The sequence below is a fragment of the Tauraco erythrolophus genome, chromosome 7 (assembly GCF_009769465.1).
Source record: "Tauraco erythrolophus isolate bTauEry1 chromosome 7, bTauEry1.pri, whole genome shotgun sequence".
NCBI classification, from domain to species: Eukaryota; Metazoa; Chordata; class Aves; order Musophagiformes; family Musophagidae; genus Tauraco; species Tauraco erythrolophus.
The window spans coordinates 50,662,941-50,685,075 of NC_141471.1; the positions used below are offsets into that span (position 1 = coordinate 50,662,941).

Sequence of the window (22,135 nt, forward strand, 5' to 3'; positions counted from 1 at the left end):
TACTCACTGCAGAAAATTAAATTATATGCTTACTTTATGAATTTCCTCACCTGCCAACACTGGAATGAAGGCTGTTATACAAAAGAAGTTCATTTATATCAAACGTTATCATTAAGCACAGATTGGCAAAAGATACTGCAATTACCATTTTATTGGCTTTCATTAGCAAAAGAAAACAGCAAGAATATATATTACCATTAAGTATTCTATGACTTAATTCAGTTAACATTTACTCTGCTTTTTGAGCTTGCAAGCAGGCAATGCAAATATTTTATTTAATTGTCAACATATTCAACGTAAATCCAGTTACAGTATCAGTTTCTGTTAAGCTAATCCGTTACATTTTGGACAGATTTACTGTAACGCTAGAGAAGATTTCACTTCCAGAAGGGATTGAGAAAGGTCTCCTAGAAAACCTCCAACAGGTCTACAGCAGTTCATCAAACAGGGAGGGAGCTGGAGGCCTTTGCACATGATGTGAGTTCTCAGTGAAAACTCTTCAGGCCACCCTCCGTTAACAGGATTATCTCCCTGGATCTACCTGATATTCATTCAGACAAAAAATTGAAAAGGAAGGTTAAAATACAAACAGATCTACCCTTCCTGAACTGAAGCTCCTCCATCTCGTATCACTCAAACTGAGCCCCGTATGCCAAAGAACACTCGGCAAGCCAGCCTAAAGGTAGTTTTGTTGTTACTTGGATCCTAGTTGTTCTGTGCAGGAAATATCATCTTCCATCACTTTTGCAAAATGGAGGTACTGAGAAGAATGTTGGCTTCTGTGTCTTCCTCAAAAGGTCTCTGTTTAAAAATTCATTTTTAATGGTAAACAAAAAAGGTAAATAAACAACCTTACTACTGTGACATAACCAATGCCACCAACCAAAATTCTTCTATGATAAAATGAATCATATTAGAAGTACAGAAATTTTGATCTCAAACACCTTGTGTAATCTTACAAAAAGAAGGCAGAAAACCAGAAGTCACGTGCAGCACAGCAAGACAGACCTGCTCCATTTGATCAGTATGGAAAATTACATGAATGTCAGAATAAAGACCGGACAGATAAAGTAACATCCAAGAACCCCCATTTTTAAAAAGGGGAACAAGGAGGACCTGGGCAACTACAGGCCGGTCAGCCTCACCTCTGTGCCTGGCAAGGTCATGGAGCAGATTCTCCTGGGAACCATGCTAAGGCACATGGAGAGCAAGGAGGTGGTGGGTGACAGCCAACATGGCTTCACCAAAGGCAGATCGTGCCTGACCAACTTGGTGGCCTTTTATGATGGGGTGACAGCATCGGTGGACAAGGGTCGACCAACGGATATCATCTACCTGGACTTGTGCAAAGCTTTTGACACTGTCCCGCACGACATTCTTCTCTCTAAACTAGAGGCATGGGTTTGATGGATGGACCACTCGGTGGATAAGGAATTGGCTCAATGGCCGCACTCAGAGAGTGGTGGTCAACGGCTTGATGTCCAAGTGGAGACCGGTCACGAGTGGCGTCCCTCAGGGGTCCGTGTTGGGCCCGGCCCTCTTCAACATCTTTGTCGGTGACGTGGACAGTGGCATGGAGTGCACCCTCAGCAAGTTCGCCGATGACACCAAGCTGTGTGGTGCCGTCGACACGCTGGAAGGGAGGGATGCCATCCAGAGGGACCTCGACAGGCTGGAGAGGTGGGCCCGTACCAACCTCATGAAGTTTAACCAGGCCAAGTGCAAGGTCCTACATCTGGGTCGTGGCAATCCCAGGCACAAATACAGACTGGGCGGAGAATGGATCGAGAGCAGCCCTGAGGAGAAGGACTTGGGAGTACTGGTGGACGAGAAGCTCAATATGAGCCAGCAATGTGCTCTTGCGGCCCAGAAGGCCAACCGTGTCCTGGGCTGCATCAAGAGGAGCGTGGCCAGCAGGTCGAGGGAGGTGACTCTCCCCCTCTACTCTGCCCTCGTGAGATCTCACTTGGAGTATTGCGTCCAGTTCTGGAGTCCCCAACATAAGAAGGACATGGACCAGTTGGAGAGGGTCCAGAGGAGGGCCATGAAGATGATAAGAGGGCTGGAGCACCCTTCCTATGAGGACAGGCTGAAAGAGTTGGGGCTGTTCAGCCTGGAGAAGAGGAGGCTCTGGGGTGACCTTATAGCGGTCTTCCAGTACCTCAAGTGGGCCTACAAGAAACATGGGGAGAGGCTGTTCAGGAGGGCCTGTTGTGATAGGACAAGGGGTAATGGTTTTAAAATAGAGGGAGGTAGATTCAGGTTGGATATTAGGAAAAAATTTTTTACCATGAGAGTTGTAGAACACTGGAACAGGTTGCCCAGAGAGGTGGTGGATGCTCCATCCCTGGAGACGTTCAAGGCCAGGTTGGATGAGGCCCTGAGCAACCTGAGCTAGTTGGAGATATCCCTGTTCCTTGCAGGGGGGTTGGACTAGATGACCTTTGAAGGTCCCTTCCAGCCCTAACGATTCTATGATTCTATGATTCTAAGAAACTGTACTATTTTTACAAAACCAGTTTACTCACGTCTTCTTTCTAACACATCTTAAGGATGCTAGGACATGGCACTCTATCAGTACAAATGAAAACTGTTTCTCAGTCACATTTTTGAATTTTTCTTTCTTAAAAGGAGCAGGTTTCAAGCGTATAATAAACAGCTCCACCTACTGTCCCAGAAGCAAGGAAAGCATTTCACAAATCTTTGTTTCCAGGCTGCAGCAAGTACAACAGATCTCTTACAATCCCACTTCCATCCTGCCCCTTTGTAGTGAAGAGCTAAGTGAAAAACCTTAACATCAAAGCAAAAAGAAGAAAGGAACTAGTTATGTAATATCCCATTCTGAAGTTCTTCAGATCTCCTTTAGGCAGCTGAAGGTCCATACCAGCTAGAAAAAGTGTAAGAAACCCACTGAGACACAGATCCTCCCACTCAGCTCCTGACACAGAGCCCTAGAAGAAAAGGGGAAGATGCTCCCCAGCAGGTCCTCGTTTCTTGACATCTCTCTCTGCCAGTGAAAAAAACACATCTGACTGAAAAAAACACTAAAGCACTATGTAGGCCAGATCAAAGCTTGACACAATCTGTTGCGATTTTTTTCTGAATTTTTCTGAACATGCAAAGCTTCTTGAGTTCAAAAGGGAGCATATCCAGAAACAGCAAAAGACAGCCAGCTTGAGCTCGGATCTTCTGCATGACTTGAGGAGCAACACTATACCAACCCCTACAAAATCAAGGGGCAAAATTCACTTGATCAGTTCCTACAGTCTGACAGTAGCTCAGCTGCTTTAATGCATTGCTCAGACTTTTACTCAGTTTTTCTGAGTGAAACTCTCCTTATCAACAAATCAATTATAGATGGAGAAGAAGCAAAGACTGTAATACTTTTCTTTTGAAGTATTGGAAACATATTCAAATACTATCAGTCACCTGGTACTCAGAAAAATACAACTGTGCCCCAAAACATAGTTTATAACACAAGATTCTTCAAAGAGTCTCCAAATAGTGAAAAATCACAGTTTATTTAACTTGCTATTTTAAAAACTGAATGTTTCCTGGTTTAAGTAACCAGTAACTTAATATAGACAAAATTAACACAAATACTACTTAAATGCTCTATAGGACAGATAGATTTCTTATGGTTCAAAATTAAACAAGTACAGACCACCTGTAACTCCTACTCTAATCAGCAGGCTTCAAGCACCTTTGAAAAAATACAGCTACTAAGCTGCTTGTGAAAAAAACTGCACAACTTATCTGGCCAGCTATTTGGGAAATGTCATGAGACTGCTCTGTTGCAGTGTTCTGGCAGCATTCATCACCAGCTATCACCCAAGAGTGGGATGATGCCACTAGATTTGTAACTACTACCAGCTGTTAGAAATCACTGTGACTTAAGATGGAAAAAATACCATTTGTGCATTAAAAGTAAGTATTTGGGAAGTTTTTGTGGGGTTTTTTTTTGAGGGGTTTTGTTGGTTTCTGTTTGGTTGGTTGGTTTTTTTTTAAGTCATATAAGACTAGAATGATTCAAACAAATTACACTGAAGTTAACTTTGCTGAGAGCAACTTTTGCTCACATGACAGCCAACCGGCATGAAAAATCTATCAACTGATCATAATACACCTACTAAAGGGAAGAATTGTGCTGGGAATTTGAGAATAACCCAGCTTAATTTGCTTTCACCAGGTGACACTGAAGTAATGACATTAAAGGAGAGAGGTGTGAGGAGCAGAAGTCACAGCAGCAGCAAATGCCTTGCTTTCAAACAGTCCTGCTGTCTTTCCCCAAAGCCTCAGGTTGGATCATCAGTCACACTACTTGACTCTGATTTTCAGTGCTTCCATAAATGTCATCTGCCAAATCTGAAGCCATCAAATGCAAGGCTTACAGCCCAGAACGCAAACCCGCAATGAATCTGCCAAGATCCTTAACCTAGCAATCTTTCTCTGTCTCATTCTCACTAAAGTCTGCTTTAGCTCCTAAATTTAGGATCTGTCACTGTATCAAGTAGATGGCACTACAAGCTTTGGCTGAGTAACCGTGGGTTGCACACTGAATAAGAGTGTGTTCCAATACAGGCACAGCTCAGAAGGATGCATAAACTAATACAACACAACCTAACTCTTTTAGGAAAAAGCAGCGACACCTTCTTACTCTTTGCAAGGGAAGCTAGCCAGATGGGTAAGCGTAGTTACTGGCGGCACACCGCTGCCAAAACTTTCAAAACCAGAAATGGCAAGTTTAAGACTGTTGTTTTTCATAAATACAGACCTATTGAATAAATATGAAAACTTCTTATATGAGAAGGAATTTATATTAAATACCTGGTATAACATCTTTGTCCACAAGGACTGTCCTACCTTAACTTATATCTTGCCCCAGCAGCACTCCCCTTGCCTGCTATTATGCAGCCTCTCTCAAGCACGCTGGGACACACAAGAACTGAGCACATTGGTAGGTGGAGGCTGCACACCTTGCTTCATGCTCATCAACATCCCACTGAGAGGAGTTCAAGGTGGTTTTAAGAGGGTAGGTAGTACCACCTACGCATGCAAGGCAGGACTGATGCCCCACAAAGCGATGCTAATAAACGCCATGGTGCACTGACTCTAAATTCTATGCAATTTCTGCTCCTTTGCAAATGAGGATACCTGAACTAGCTCTAACATTGGGCACTACCTGAGCTGATGTGACAGCAGTGAAGATGCAGTTTTCTTGCTCCATCTTGTTTTGATTTCCATGTCCAGTAAGACAGAAAAGCTACAGCTATTCATTCACATATGCCACTCAATGTTTGTGTTGCTGACCGCTGCAAGGCAAGAATTGCAATTCAGAGAATTCAGCAGTGAAAAACAATTTAACAACTCAGCTCTAAGGAAGCAGATGTTTGCTATTTGGACTGAGTCTTTCACAGAGGAGATCTCCAAGGCGCTGCACGTGTGATCAAGTTTCCTTAACGTAGCTATGAATCTATGATCTGTCACCTCTGCTGCAGTGAAGTAAGAAAATGGACCATCCTCCTTTGGAAAAGTAGTCAGAACACTCAAGACCCATGAGCACGCTGTATCAGTGTCCAGCACCAAAGTTCACACAACTTGCCTCTTTTAGCCTATTGAAACCTGTGATAAATCCAACCCCAGGCAAAGCTTTAGCATCACTGTAATAAAAGTATCCATTGCAATTGAAACTACTGTTAATAATCTTATGCTTTGCATGTGTCTCAGTTTGAACACATTGGGTCAATCCTCATTTTGTTCTTTCTTATGGATAAACTAGTTAAATCCTATATTTCTTGAGATGGATAAAATGTGAAATATCATAAAGTTCTGGCAAACATTAAGTGTCTAAAAGTCAGTGAAACATACGGCCTAATCACACAACATACTAAAAAAAAAAGAATGTATTATTTCCTCTGTTTCCTGTAACGTCTTCTTCTGCTTAGTACAATAAAGCAACTCAGTAAAGTTGCCTTAACACTGGATTCAGGTCAGTGTTCTATGAAAGATTTTAATATCATTTTATCAGAAAGAACAAACTATCATACTCTGAAACAGATTTAGTATTCACATCTATTATGGACTTTTACTCTCATATATTGTAATGATTAACTGCAAAATTCCAACATACTCAAAAAATGAAAAATATACCACAAGGCAAAAAAAAACATTAGGGAGGAAATAATAGATACACAGCACCAAGAACAATGTGCATAAAATAACTTAGTTCGTTATTGGCATCTTCGTTACGAAAAGAAACAATGAAAGCTCTGTTGTACCAAAAAAAGCAGCAGTAGCTGTTCAGATGCCAAGCCTTAAGGGCTCCATATGTCTTATTACCTAAAAATCCTGAGTTTATTAAATTCCAGAGAGGAAAAAAAGTTCATTGCAGAAATCAAAGTCATGACTTTGTCTTCTTTTTTAAAACAAACAAACAAAAAACCCAAGAACAAAAACACCTGCACAGGGGAAGACCACTCTGGCTGCATCTAGATGTGCATCCCAAAGAAGGGTCAGAGTACAGGCTAACCAAATGGCCAGATTAGGTCCATTACAGAATGAGGGTGAGTTTCTTTAGGTTTCCTCAGTAGAAGAATCACTCCTGATTCAGAAAAAGCACAACTCCTCTCTTCCCCAATTCCTTACATATGCAATGGAGATGCTTTGTAACATGTCAAGGAAATTCACTTAGATATGCACAGGCAGGATGGGGATTTGGGCCATTAGAGAATATTTATCTTTATACGTACATATATATTAAAATATATATTTTATAAATATATAAAAATATAATAGCAGACAATTTAAAGACCAAAACAATTCTGAACTTTCAAAAAAGTCTGTGTTGTCATACAGTGGAGAGACTCAGTAGGTACATACTGCTGAAAGCACGTATAAGCAGCCAGTTGACAACAAGCATCATTAGTTCTTGGCTTGGACTAGAGGGACTGACTGTCTGGGAAAGACCAGTGTACAGACCACTAACAGTCTCCATGTCTAATGATCACTGATACTATGAAGTTATAACTTATCATGATACAACCATGATTTACATCTTATCAGTATGTTTCAGAATACAGTGAAATACTGCTTGTACTTAACAGGTTAAAGAAAAGATCAGGGCATGGCTCTGTCACAGAGGTTAGATCAGAAATCATTTCCATTCATTTGGTACTGGATACCTTAAAACATCATCTGGCTAATTTTCAATATCAAGACATTTTACTACCTGGAGCCTTGGCTGCAATAACCTGCAACCTTGGTTGCTGCAGATGCATTAGGAATGAAAAGATAATGTGAAATAAAAGAGACCAAATTACATGTTTCCTTAAGTGTTCATAGATCTTTGTAGTTCATTAAACTAAGCCTTTGTGGTTGACAGATAAAGGATATTAATTATAAAAAGTATGTAGTTACGGTCACAATTTGGTACTGTTTCTTTTCCTAACTAATATGACCAATCAGTATCTGGGAACCTTGTATTCACCTTTTTTTTTTTTTAATTAAAAGAATGATTTTACTCAAAACATGGAATTTCAATTAACTTTTTATTAATAATTCTCGCGGTTTCTTCAGTGCCCTACCTCCTGTCTTTTGTCCTACTAAAGAACAGGTGACTAAAAAGTGCTCTGAGCAATAGAAGCAAAGATCAAGGCAGATGAGATGTCTGCCTTGGTGCTTCACATGACACATTGGGACAGAGAAATTTCTACTTTCTGAGGATGTGCTTGTCAGGGAGGCGGCCAGTCACCATAGGTTATACATGAAGAGTTACGGTAAATTGGCCAAGGAAGGGTCTACATGAGATCATTTAGTCCACACCTCACCCCAAGGCAGAATCACTTATGTCTATATAGCTCCTAGTGAATATTCCCTTTAAACACTTAGAAATTGAGATCCTCTGATCTTTGTGGATAAGCACTGCAAGGTCTTACACCCTCAGTGTTTAAGGGTGCTTCCCAATGTGTACACTCACTTCAATTTAAACCCACTAATTCATATCCTACCACCAGTCATTTAGCCTCTCTTACATCAAGAATCTTTTTACTTATTTAGTCTACACAGTATGTGGTAGCCTGAATGTGTTAGCCTGCAGGACCTTCAGAGTATGCTATCTACAAATTATTTCAGACTCATTCTTCGGTGCATACCATATTTATTTCACCTAAGTGAGGTTTCTCTGTGTTACAGAGCTGCTGTTCATTAAGCATTCAGGCTAACAGCTATAGGAGCTCTACACTTACTGAAGGATAGCTCCCACAGCTTTCACAGTGCATCAGAAATGTTCAAATAGGGAGAATGTAAGAGGATACGGGAAGACCACACATGCTCATGTTTTCCAATTCCATACACTTTGACCTTCCTTCTTTTCATGTGACAGTTAAGGATCATTCATCCTCTTCTGAGGAGACCATGCAACTGCCTTTCACACCTTACTGTCAGCCAAAACAAGGTTTATATTTAAGAAACTGTGTAAAGTAGCAGCTTGTATGGTATGGCTTAGGAGATACAGTGAATTAAGCTTGATTGGGGAACTATCTGCTTTCTGTAAATGTTACAGTCACATCCATAACACAAATCTTACAACATACCACCCTCTCTCCCCCACCCCACTTGGTGATGTCCACAATGGAAAGTGAAATGTACAATACTTCGAGTTCACTTATTGTTCATCCAAAGGCTAGTAGTACACAAGAAACATTTTAATGAGGTTGGAATTCTGAAAATTTCATCTTTTGGGCTCAAGCATACATTATACACACATCCACCAACTCAACAAGGCTAATCTTTACGAAGATAGGCATGGACATGAGATGGTCTACTAAAAATTTATGTAATACTTTTTATAAAAGGAAGAACTACATAAAGTATTTTGAAATCTAACAAATCTTTCTGTAACAAAACTTCATTACTTCTGCTACTCTACTACATCAACCATATTAGTCTTTGTCGTGTTTTTATGTACTCTAAGGCTATTACTTTCCATTTGGTACTATGCACCCCACTGACCCAACTCATTTGATCATCTTTTGAGTACAGAATGAAAATTTTCCCTGAGTAGATGACACAAATAGAATTATTATGAAGCAATTTCAGCCAAGCTGAAACCATAAGACACAAATGTGTAAGAGAAGAGGTCACAGAAGGCTCTATTTAAAAAGAGAAAGTACAAGAGAAAGCTTTCCTCTAAGTAGAGATCAGTTTAGGGTTAACAAAATGGGTAAGACCACCCACAAGGCACTGAAATCTGATGCAGAAATGAATGCCAGGTGAACATAGGTAACATAAAAACACTACAATTTAAGTCAGTGACATGGTCCTCATAGCTACCTTCAATCTTAAATAGTCACAAATAATAGCTCAAGATCTTTGTTAAAGTCTTGAGTTCCCACTCATTCCAATTGATCAGATTTTTCAGGAAAGACTATATAACTTAACTAGTTAAAACCAGCAGTGAATATGCATCCAGTTATGTTACCACATTCATCCAACGTCTCAAAATATCTTTAAGGGAGGGATCATCTTTTGCTCTGTCCTGACCAGGGCTTTATGAGTAAATGAATAAAAAAAGGCACAACTTTCAACTTAAGGTGTTTAGAACACAGACGATTCTGAAAGACATAGCACAATTACAGTACTCCACAAATTATAATTCAATACAAAAATAAAGAGCCTTGCAATAAGTTCTGATGTGCATGAACTGAAGTGACGTATTTCCACTTGCACAGCTCTGGCAAAAAATGAATAGAAAAATTTTAATAAGAATAATTAAAATACAGAATGGCATAGCATCAGAGAGAGATCTGCAATAGGAAGTTGCATTTCCCCAGCTAGCTGACTGTGTTCAGGTTATTCTCATTTCATTTGCACTGAAATTTCCCAAGAAGTATTCTTATTTTCATCCTGCTCTGACATTGCAACAAAGAGCACAATTCTGGCAGGATTTTTCGTTGGTTTTTTTTTTTTTTTGAAATTAGGCTTTAACATTTGGGTAGATGAAGAAAGCCTGCCTTTGATTCTTCAAAATTCATGCTTCCCGTATTCTCTCTTGTCTCCAGAGCTCGAATAAAACTTACTTTAATAGTCTTAACGCTTCCTAAATTTTTATCATATAGTAAACTACACAACATAAATCAAAACAACTATTTTTTGCTTTTGATAGAAGTCTCCAACAATAAAGTGGCAAAGATGAAACACTTTGTTGTGTCTTAAGTATCTACATCTGTAATTACTCATGACATCTTCAGTTAACTGAATTCGAACAAAGAATGTCAAATCATAAAGGTCTAATTAATTTTACAATACTCAGCAGGATAAAGTAAGATTTCCCTGAGGAGTTAGAGAACCTGAAAGGACTAATTAAGATCAAGTATAAGCCGTGGTAGCTAAATTTATGGAATTTTTGCATGTATTTTCATTCTGATCCAAACTGGCTGGAACCCTCTTCAAATATTTCATTGATTTCTAGTTACATAGTAAACCAAGAGTGTTGAAAGATTACAGAGAAATTATTATTTTCCCCACTTATCTTCACTTCTGAGCCAAAGGAAACTCAATATTTCATCTATGTTGATATATAGGACACAGCAGGACAGCTAGTGGGTTTTACCAACCTTCAGTTTTCTAGTTTTATGACAGAGGAGTTTACTTCTATTACAGGTTACAGAAACAAATGTCCATATGAAATTTAGAACCTTTTGAATTAAAAAAACAGGAGAGACACATACTAGAAAGCCACTAAGATTCACTTAAATTTTTTCTGAAAAATAGTCTGGTTGATTTCAAGGTACTCTTTTTCTGCTTTCATCCAAAATTGATGAAAGAAACAAAGCATAATTGTAACATGCATTGGCATGGTATGTTCAAAGCACACAGCAGTATATATAAAATCTAGTCATCCTGAATACAGAGAAAAGCTTGAGAGAAAACCAAATCTTAACAGAAACCTAAAGTGATAAAAACCTCAATGCAAGTTACAAAACTACTCAGATTTATATTTTACTTCAGAACTGCATGGTTCATGATGTTCAACATTTCAGGCCAGCTACATCAAGTGCATCTTTTGGTATTGTCTGCCAGTGAATAAAGTGAGATTTTAAAAAAAAGATCCATTCAGCAGTCACCTGTTTCACAGTGAGAGTGAAGAGGAATACACAATACAAACTTCTACCCTGTATGTAAAGGACACATGATGCCCTGTGGATGCTAACTGTTCTGCCAACAGAGCCAGACAGAACAGTAATTATCATTACCTGCATGTTTTTTCCACTGGATGGATTTTTACACACATCACCCCCCCAACAAAAGGAAAATTGATTTTAATACAACAGAATAAATACTGTGTCTTAGAAGCAGGGTAAAATATTACTGCTTAAATAACAGCAGAGATTGGAAATTCTTGTGGGGATTTTTGTTGGGGTTTTTTTGCTTTAGAACAACCCTATATTATTTTTCATATCCCAGAAATATATCTGTCAGCTCAAGGATATCTATGTCTAGGCTCCACATCACCACTGAAAATACAGTATACATATTAAATAATCACAGTGAGAGTGTCAGTAAAAAACCAAACCAGGATGCCCTTGTTTGATAAGCAGACAGACGTTTTTCATCATCTTTAAAACAGTGTAAGCTGTAGCAAATCACTCATAAGTGCACAGGTTACTCATGATATTCAGATATACCAGTATACAAAACTACTTTTGAAATTACACATTGCTTTTGCAACTCAAACTTGCAGTGATTTGCTCAATGACCTCACAACACTTAAAGCGATGAATCTGGTCATGCCATTATGAGACAAACATACAGCTCCGTGAACTCTGAATATATGGATACTGTTGTCATTTAGGAAGAAACAGAATCTCTCAAATTCAATTACATAAAGCACTTCTGATGAGCTTCAAAGTTCTTTCATTTCAAACTGCTTTGATAAAAAAAATGAAGTCTCGTTTTATCACCAGCAATGACTTTGTGGGTGGTTCACCCACCATCAACAGAAAAAATAATGCATTTTCAAGAAATGCTATGTTTTACTTTTACCACATAAAAATAAACCTTAGGGCTTGGATTAATCACCTTCCAGACATAGTTTTGCAGGGTTTTTTTTATTAAAATATCTCACAAGCATGCACAAGTAGCATTTTTTCCTGAAAAACTGTACAAAAGTATCCTCTTTTAATAAAAATATGCTCTAACCCTTGTTCTATAGCTATTTGGGGTGGACGAACACAAACAGAGCTTGTTACTTCTACACAAATTGGTACAAAATCAACAGCATTTGGGCAAAGAGTATAAAACTCTTCTAGAAATAAACCCTTAGCTATTGCTTATTTAAAGGAGCATTAAAATGACTCTATTTATATAATCAGTCAATGAGTCAAAATATCTTAAGCTACGTTTATGAAGACACAGAAGTGTGGAAATGTATCTGATTTGATAACAAAATGTAAGGCTTTCCCAACAATCCCTTTAAATTCATATACTAGAATGCTGCTTGGAAAGGTAGAAGTGCACTTAATCATCTTTTATGATAGCATGCGTTTTTCTCCAGCATCAAGTAGGACAGCAATCAGTTTAGAGACCCAGAACGGACAAAAATTAGAAAAGGGGCCCAAGTGGGGCACTGTTCAAAGCAATACCTACAATAGTGTCAAGCCTGAGATTCTTCAGGGCAGGATACTTAGCCCTGCTTCCACAGGGTGTCTGGGCTAGCTCTTCTAATGCCTGTTACTTCCAGATGTGCACAAGAGACCTTGCACAGCAAATGCATCTATTTTTCAGTGTTGAAGAGGTCACCTAGTCATCTTCAGAAAGTCCTTCCTGAATACATTCAGGCTTCAATCACATGACCTTTCTTAACATTAGTCTCCACCTATGAAATGGGGACAGGATCACTTTCCTACCTCACCTTGGCCATTAAGGGAATGAACAGTAAAGGTTATTCAGGTTCTCTGACACTAGTGACACAGATTGTGTCTTTCCTGAGTAAAGCAGGAGACACCCCACTCAGCCACATCTCACTGAGATTAAAAACTACATCAGAGGCAAGACAGAACCTAAAATGACTTTAAAGGCAAACACAAACACTGGTGGAATCAACCATGAAATAGAAAACCTAATTAAACTACTCTGGATCAAAAGCAAGATGGAAAAATTCCCTAATACATAAATAGCAAAGATAGTAACATTTTCATTTTCCTGATCTTTTGTTCTGTTTAGTGGTAGTTTATATACTTTTTGCTACACCACATTCTATTAATATGGAAATGCTGATTTCTGCATTGACTTGCTCAGTAGTAGAGCTTTGTGTAATCAAAATAAAGTACTGTTGCTGTGTTTTGCTTTACCACTGAATGCTTCAGGGTTTTCATCCTTTTGAACACATCATGTACATACACACAAACCGGGAGGAACGCTCAACAGTTCAACATGGAACACCATTCACTGACACCTGTGTATCAAGCAGCTTTGATTTTTGATGGAGATCTTCCATCCCTTGCATCATGAATAACTGAACTTTTCATCATGCAATATTAACCTGCTTACCTTTACTAATCAACGTAGCAGAAAAAAGATCACGGAGTTAGCATACTGATTACTACATTAGATACTCAGTATCCTTACACTCCACAAAAACTATGAAGCATTATCACTGTCATTAATCCATTTAAGTATTACTGAAAGTTTGTTGAACTTCATGCAAATGTTATCTTAATAAGACAAATATGATAATTTGAATTTAAGATGTCGCATGCCGTAAAATTTGAATTTAAGATGTCGCATGTCCCCCCCCATCCCTGGATGTGTTTAAGAATAGGGTGGATGATCTACTTAGTGATATGGTTTAATGGGGATTAGGGACGGTTGGACTCAATGATCTCTAAGGTCTTTTCCAACCTAGAAATCTATGAAAGTTTTGCTTTGTGGTGCAGGGGAGAGGGGTGCATGGGAAGAATTGGAGTTTCTATATGCCCCATATACATTTTCATATAGTTTAGATTATGATTAGACCTCAGCTTTTTGTTGTGTTTAGACAACATAGTCTGCAAATGAGAAAACTTGCTTTATTCTTTCAATAACCGCAAAAAGAGAGCTGGCTTGGAGGACATAACACTTGCGTACAGGTAATGCAAGCATCAGAGATACAGAAGTTATTCATATGGACCTTTCCACATGACTAAGGTCCAATTTCTGTGTGATTAATCTTAAATTGTTTTCCTAAATTTAATGTAACATCTGCTTAGCATAGGAGATCCCTTTGAATATTCCCAAAATATAGAAGAGGAAAACAGAGACAGGTAATGTATAGGTCCTAGATAATACAATAATGAATTTCAGTTGTAACAAGGAAGCCAAGACTCTTCTAGGATTGCTGTATGATTTCTCCATTTGTCATTAACAAATCTTTGCTTCCTTCAACAGAAAATACCCAAAATACCTAGTTATTGAGAATTTATTAACATCCTGAACTCAGACAAAAAGCTAAGGAAACATAATTAGTATATTCAACAGCCACTGGCCTATTAGGTACATAATGTGCATTTTTAAATATTGCTTAACTACAATTCCATTCTCTTGAGTAATCAAAAAACTCATGACAAACACACATCTGAATATTTACTCAAGAGCAACAGAATTAGAATCTTTAATCATAGAAAATGTTGCACATTTACAACATTCATTTAGTTCTCCCATTGTCTCTCTCCACTACAGTTAACCACCATAAATATTTGTCATTTAGGGAGCAGCAGTCAAAAGATCAACATTTTGTAACTGAAATTTAATCACTTTTTTTATACATACTTGAATGTTGATTTTCTGATTTACAAAGCTGCTGTCACACTCCAATCTGTCCAGAAAAGGCCTCTTTGAAACTGCCTACTATCCCATACAATATTCATACCTGTTATTAAATAACACGCATCCTGTTGGCTTCAAAATGTGCTCAATGTGGGGGAATCTAGTATATCAATTCTATTTATTAGACTGGATATATCCTCAACTACTGTTTCTGCCTTCTTTCTCAGCCCTAGGCATACAAGTGCAGGCTGAAGCTCAACCTTCAAGTCAAAGTTGAACTCCATTCTTTCCTTCAAGAATTCATAAGGAATAGTCATAAGGAAAAGAAAAGGAAGAGCAATTATCAGAGATAGACAAAAACTCTCCAAACTGGTTCCTGGCAGAGAAGGCAAGGGAGCAGTCTCAGAGCAGCTGGGCAGAGCTGTGCCTGACTCCTGCAGTCCCCTGAGGCTGAGAAGGTTCTGGGACAGGCAGAGGAGGAGAAAACACTGAGACAACTAGCCACAGCTTCTGCTTATGGCATGTGGAGATGCTTTGTGCTCCCCAACAGATCAGCCATTGTTCACAACTGTCCTGGAGCCTTGGCCTGCTCCAGTGATGGATCACAAGGCTGTAAAAGCAGCTAGACATGAGTGTTAGACATGAGCCATGCACACAGTAGCGGTCTCTCCTCTACAGAACAGGAGTGCACAACCTGGGTTGGGAGCTAACAGCTTAATTCTGCCTTAGAGGCTTAGTGAGCAATGATGAGGCAGCCTAAGCAGCACCCCCAACAGAGTTACTGCTGCGGTGGCCCAAGCAAGAGCTCTGTGCTCATGGCCAAGCTCCTTGGCCAGTGCTGCTATGGCTGCCGGGCTTGGTCTCCCTTTCTCATGCAGGGGGCAATATCCTGCTGGACTCTGGACCAAGCACACAGCGCCAAGTTCTCTCCCAAGGTCTGCTAGCAGACTTCATCCCCATGGCATGTTGGCATTACTGCTACTGCTCAGATATCCAACACAGTAATGAGAAGCAGAACCAAAATCTGTCCAAGAATCCATAGCACACTATCTCATACCCAGAAAAACAGGACAGGGAGAGTAAGCCCTCATTCCCATCCTCATGCAAACTTATTAATGCAGTATACCAACTCCTACCTAGCCAACAGCAACAAGATATCTTACCAAATGAGACATGACATTAAAATGTAGATCACCCAACTCTGCTGATTGATGAGAAATGTGGTGGGCTCATATAGTTCTATTCTGCTTTTCCCCGAGGATTTTCAGCATCCAGTGTGTTTTCCACAGCTTACAACATGTGTTCTCTCTGGCACTAAGGTCTCTTACAACTAGGGATATGCTGTACTAGGCACTACACAAACATACAGTAAGAAATAGCAACTGTGCCAATAACTACAGGTCCTGCCTGCTCTGTCCAGTTAGGCAAAGCACTGAGAAACAAAGAAGAGAATTAACTTGCCAAGACTCACTCAACTACTTGGTCACAGAGCTCACAACATTCTCCCAGCTCTCCCAAGACCAGAGCTGCCTTATTTCTGGGTCACATTGTCCCCCTCTCACAGAGATTATCTTCCCCGAGGAGGCGCATTATGAATGAAATAGGTGCACGAACACAAGCCCTGCAGGAACTTAAGCCTAGCAGTATTTGGCAAGCAGTTGGGATCCTCTGGCCCACATCATTTTCTTCCCTAATGAAAAAAGTTTATTTCAACTTCTGCCTGTGTTCTTATCTCTAAATTTAATGAGGAAGTAGCTCCTTTTCTGCTGCTTTCCAAATCTCTTTGATCTTATGATTACATACGTGCTGGTTGCTTGCCATTATATAGAGTCTGAATAATGCATATCGATGCTGGATAGCTCCAAGTACACTATGTGCCCAGGAATAAAGAGCAGTCTACTCTTTCTGTTACAGGAATCTTAGAAGCGGTTCAAAAAAGCTTGGTAAGGAGAGGAGGGATACACAAAGCTGTCTCGTGGTGATTCCATGCTTGCTCCATGCCTGCACGCCCCAAACCACATGGGGACACACAGGCAAGAAGCAAGCAAAATAAGACGAAGAAAAAAGTGAACACTGCAGCCCTGCAGCTCATCTCCTTTTGCAACCATTTCCAGTTTGGAGGTACTCCTCAAACGTGAGATGCTTTTTCTAATTTTGATATCCCTCTAATATTATGATTGCTGAAAAATAAGCCAGAAAAGTAGAAAGGACGGTGGTGTTTGGTTTGGGGGTTTCTGTTTGATTGGTTGGGTTTTTTTAAGCTTTCCCCCATTACCTATTTGGACTCTGTTCTGCAAATGGTCAAGGACCTAGCCTAAGCACTTGCTATAACTGTAGGAAAAGCGGAGAAGCCACAAGAAATCAGTAAGGTCATGTCCATTCTCTCATCAGTTTACACTTCTCTAAGCTTAAGAGTGAAATATCTGCGGCTCCACAAGCTAGGTACACAACCTTATGGAAATCACTTCAGGAAACACTGAAAATTAACTAAATCCATATTTAAAATACTTAGGTGGCTGGGCCCTCTCTCTGTCTTGAGAGACCATGGTGCTTAATATTCCTCACATCAGTGAGCACAGACACCCTTGTAGATGTTTACACAGGGCTGCCAACATTGTCACTGCTACATGTCCTAACTAGCACAATAACTGCCACAACTCCAATCTGGAGCAACTATTTACATAATATATGTATGTCATACAAATCCCTGCATGCAAGTTACTCAAAGATCATCGAATTAGAAGTACGCTGCTCTCAACTTTAAGCAGCTGCTTGTGGACTGTGGACAATATGGCAACATCAACAGACCTTACCAAACACATACCTCATTCACTTGGCTCTCCTCCTCCGTAGTTCACGGGGAAAGACCTTCCAAGAAGCTGGAGGCGTTTTGCCATTCACATGTCAAGAACTACCCTCCACCCATGCAGCTTACCACGGCACTTCACTGTGAAACATGTTTAACTTCAACCAGCTCCTCTGCCTGTCTTCTCCTCTGCACCCATAAATGAAAAGTGAAATTTCCTGATGCCTTCTCTTTAGGAAATTCTGCCCCTTTGGACTTTGCTAGTATTCAATTTGCTAGCTTACTTTGTTCTTCCCTTGTACCATATGCGTCTGAAGGGAAGACAGACTCCCAAATATACTTTCACAGAATATTACGATATATCCAGGGCATATGGTAGAATAGTAAAAAGATTCCTACCTTTATTCACACCTGTGTATCCACCCTACGTTCACTTCAGATTTGCGTTTAGGTTTTTTTTTTTTGCCTCTAAATTTTGCGTGACTGAGTACCCCACACTCACTGATGTAGGTCCTTTATCTTTAAGGGAAAGCTACTATGCAACAAATGCAGTGATAAATTCCCTTTATTAGTACCGTAACTATTGATCTCAGAATGTAAGAGAAATCCCTGATAATACTTGCTTTCTAGTAAATCAAAATTAGAGTCTTCTCCTCCCTATCCACATGAATTGAACACTTCATACAGAACAAGTGCTGCTCCAGTTACAACAAAATCTAAGGACACCATAATAGTAGTCAACATTTTGGGGAAAGATTTTAAACAAAACCTATTTGTTAGAGGTTAAAATCATTAAAACAATATTGCTTTCTAAGTTATTAATATAATGTTCAACATAACTTCGGGTTTTACCCATTCTAATTCTATATTAGGAAGCAAGTACACAAAAACATGAAGGACAACTGTTGGACCTATTTTGGCACAAAATTTTGCAAAAGTAATCAAAGGTTTTATCATGATTACTTAGAGCCTGACGACTTTTTCACATTTTTCTTTTTCTAATTTCGGTAAGACAGTTGAGGGAGGGGATGGGAGGGTACAATACAGATTTCCATGTGGCCTGACCAGACCATGCTGAATACCTGGACTTACAAAAATCTGAAAATGACTACTCATCTTAGAGAAGGCAGGAGGTGGATGGGGGAATAAAAAAAAATCTTCAGCTAAAACAGGCACAAGCTCTAAAAGGAAGTATTTGAATTCTTTCAGCTTTATAATCTTTGCACCATTATACGCACAAACACAGCTGGAGAGGAACAGATTGAGAGCAGCCTGAAGAGAAGGACTGGGGGGTGTTGGTTGATGAGAAGCGTCAACATGAGCTGGCAAGGTGTGCTGGGCCAGCCCAGAAAGCAACCAGATCCTGGGCTGCATCCAAAAACCATGGCCAGCAGGTCAAGGGAGGTGATTCTGCCCCTCTACTCTGCTCTCAATAGACCCAACCTGGAGTACTGCATTCAGCTCTAGAGTCCCCAACATAAGAAGGACATGGACCTTGTTGAAGCATGTCCAGAGTGAGGTTCACGAAGATGATCGAGGGCTGGAGCACCTCTTCTAGTAAGACAGGCTTGAGAGAGTTGGGGTTTGTTCAGCCCTTGCAGAAGAGAAAAGCTCCAGTGGTGAACTTCTAGCAGCCTTCAGTACTTAGAGGTGGGCCTACAAGGAAAGCTGGAGAGGGACTCTTACAAGGACATGTAGTGGATAGGCACAAGGGGCATGGCTTTTCAACTGAAAGAGGGGGATTTTCGATTAGATCTAAGGAAGAAATGCATCACTCAGAGTGGCGAGCACTGGACCAGATTGTCCAGAGAAGTGTGGCTGTCCCATCCCTGGAAGTGTTCAAGGCCAGGTTGGATGAGGATTTGAGCAACCTGATGCAGTGGAATGTGTCCTTGCCTACAGCATAGGGTTGAACTAGATGATCTTCAAGGTTCCTTCCAACTCAAACCATTTTATGATTCTGTGTTCCTTTTATATTTCATATCTCACAAATAAATTCAGAACACAAAACAAATTGAAATATTAAACAATCATTTTCAAAATATGAATTGTCCTACCATCCTGAGAGTAGATAAAATATTTTATATTATAATTTAAAGGGAAAAATGCTATGAGCCAAAAACACAAAGGAAAGCTATCTTCTATTTCTTGGTATATAAGCACTAAGCATTGTATCATGAATTTTTACATTCTAAGCTTGGCTGTGTCTCATTTGCTTTTACATGCATACAGTGCCAGGTCTCTAAAGGATGCTTTTTTGTGATGTTTTCATTAGGAAAAAAAATTTAGATACTTTAGAAATCTAAGATTCGGATATGTACAATTCCACAAACAAGTAGTGCTATTCAGGACTTTGAAAGAGGTACATCAAAATAGATCTGAAACACAGACAGGCAACTTCTGTGAACAATTTGTGCTGTGACTTCTCTGTACATACACATGCTTAAAGTGGTAGGAAAAAAAATATTTGGCCTGTCAACCAGTTACTGAAAGAATTGGTTATTAATACTTCTGAAGACCAAAGGATGGCAATCATTATTATAGTAATGCATCTCAGCTGCATATTTTGCACTCTGTTCCACACTGCAGAGAACACAATACTTTGGAAATGGATGTTTCAGAATGATTATGCAGAGGAAGGACCCACATTTTGCGTGGGCTAAGGCTTGGACACCAGGATGGTAGTGGACTGCCCTGTGGAAAGCTCCTGTGTGATGTCTGACAAGTCACTTCTTGTCTTCTGGCCTCTATGCCCCACCTATACCCCAATTTTACCTGCTATCATATAGTCCCAGGGATGCATAAAAGGTTACACAGACTAAAGTCTTGAGTACCCAGATACTACTGTACTTAAAGATCACGTAAATACTAGACGTGGAAGAGATACATAGAAAATCTTGCTGTTCATCAAAGACTATAAAGCCTTAATAGAAAGCAAGAAAGTGTACTGCAGTCACGGGCACAGGTGCTAGAACTGAAAGGAGCTAAGTCCCTGCACAAATAGTGCACCAGCCAGCTCTTGACACTCCAAAAAAAGCATCCCCACATTTCCAGACTGGAGCTACATACATTGAGTCAAACTGTTTTCCTGGAACACACAGCAGTCTCTGGCAAAACACCTATCATCTTCAGCGAGAGGGGGAAACAGGCTTCTGAGCTTAGCAAAAAGCAAGGCTGCTGAAAATACAGAAAATTGCTTTTATTTCCTGAGGCTATCCGTGTTAAAGTGTCAGTTGTAAGAGTCATTTCATACAAACGTGGTTGCATAATTTATTATATAGGAATCCTGATATATTAACTATTAATTAAATCATACAGATGAGTAGAACTGCGCTTGCAGGCAAGCTAGCTTTTTCCCAAGTTGTAATTACACTACAATATTATTGGGAATCAGCAACTGCAGAAACAAAATGACATGACATTCGTTGTCTGCTGTGGTTTTCTCAGTCATAAAGGTATACGTGCAAACTATTACAATCATACTAATTATAAGCTGGTGAGATAGGAAGAAATCAACCTATTGCAAAGGCCATTCATACATACCTGTATTGGCTTGCAGTAAAAGTTACAGACTATACTGAATCCACTGAAGACACAAAAACCTGAAAAATCCTAGTAGATACAGAATTTTATTTCCTAAATCTGAGTTAAAGGGACTACAAAGAAATTGTCCAGATCTTCAATCTTTTTTGTACAGGAATACTTTCAGTTCTTTAACTCATGGCAGGAGACAAATTCAACTTTAGAAGTCTGACTCTGTAGGACCTCATAAGAGATTTGAAAGAGTTTGCACAATTTCTGAAATCTGCATTTGATGCAAGGACACAATTCAAGCACCCAATTCTTTACATGATGAAGGTAACAGTCAACACAACTTTGTGGGAAAAGTTTGTGGGTTTTGGCTACAACATCACAAAGGAAGGCAAAGTGGAGGAAGGCTGTCCAGGCTGGTATTACACATTGTCTACTATTACACTAATTCTACTATCACTCCACTCCAAAAAAAACCATTTTGAAACCAAGTTGCAGATTGAGGCAAGGTAACTACTCCTCTATCCAAAAATCCCTAGAGAGTTTTTGAAAGGGCAAAAAAAAAAAACCAGAAATAACTCTATGGGAAGGATTAACTTCACCCTTTGTAAGCAAATCTGATCTTTGATAATGTAAAGAGAATATACAGGTATATTGGATATCTCTTCAGAGGTATTAAAAAAGTACAAGTTAAAAAAAATCAGTGGCTAGAATTTGATGAAACAATTTAAGAAACAAAGTCTACAGTACATTTAAAACCTGGATCTATTAACTATCTATAACCCAAAAGACTTTTGCACATGCCTGTTACTTAGTATCTTTCTTTTTACTCATTTTGATGTTAGAGGGTTACATAGCCCATAGGATTTGAGCTCCCATCTTCTTTAATGCATTCAGAGGTGCTGTGAAGATGAGGAGACACTGAACACTAATTCTGTTTTGGAGGGTCAGATTTTAGTTATACATGGTGATGTGATCACCAATAAGCACCAGCTG

General features: G+C 39.4%; 1 protein-coding gene across 4 annotated transcripts in view; it reads right to left on the minus strand.

The window, feature by feature from the left end:
• Positions 1-22,135, minus strand: part of MYRIP (myosin VIIA and Rab interacting protein) — a 225,352-nt gene that overhangs the window by 156,227 nt on the left and 46,990 nt on the right. Inside the window, exon 3 of one of the 4 annotated variants that reach the window (XM_086614710.1) lies at positions 8,470-8,484. The exons of the other annotated variants lie outside the window; for them this stretch is intronic. Coding sequence (XP_086470836.1) covers positions 8,470-8,484 — 15 coding nt within the window. The remainder of the gene's footprint in view (positions 1-8,469; positions 8,485-22,135) is intronic. 4 annotated transcript variants of the gene reach the window in all.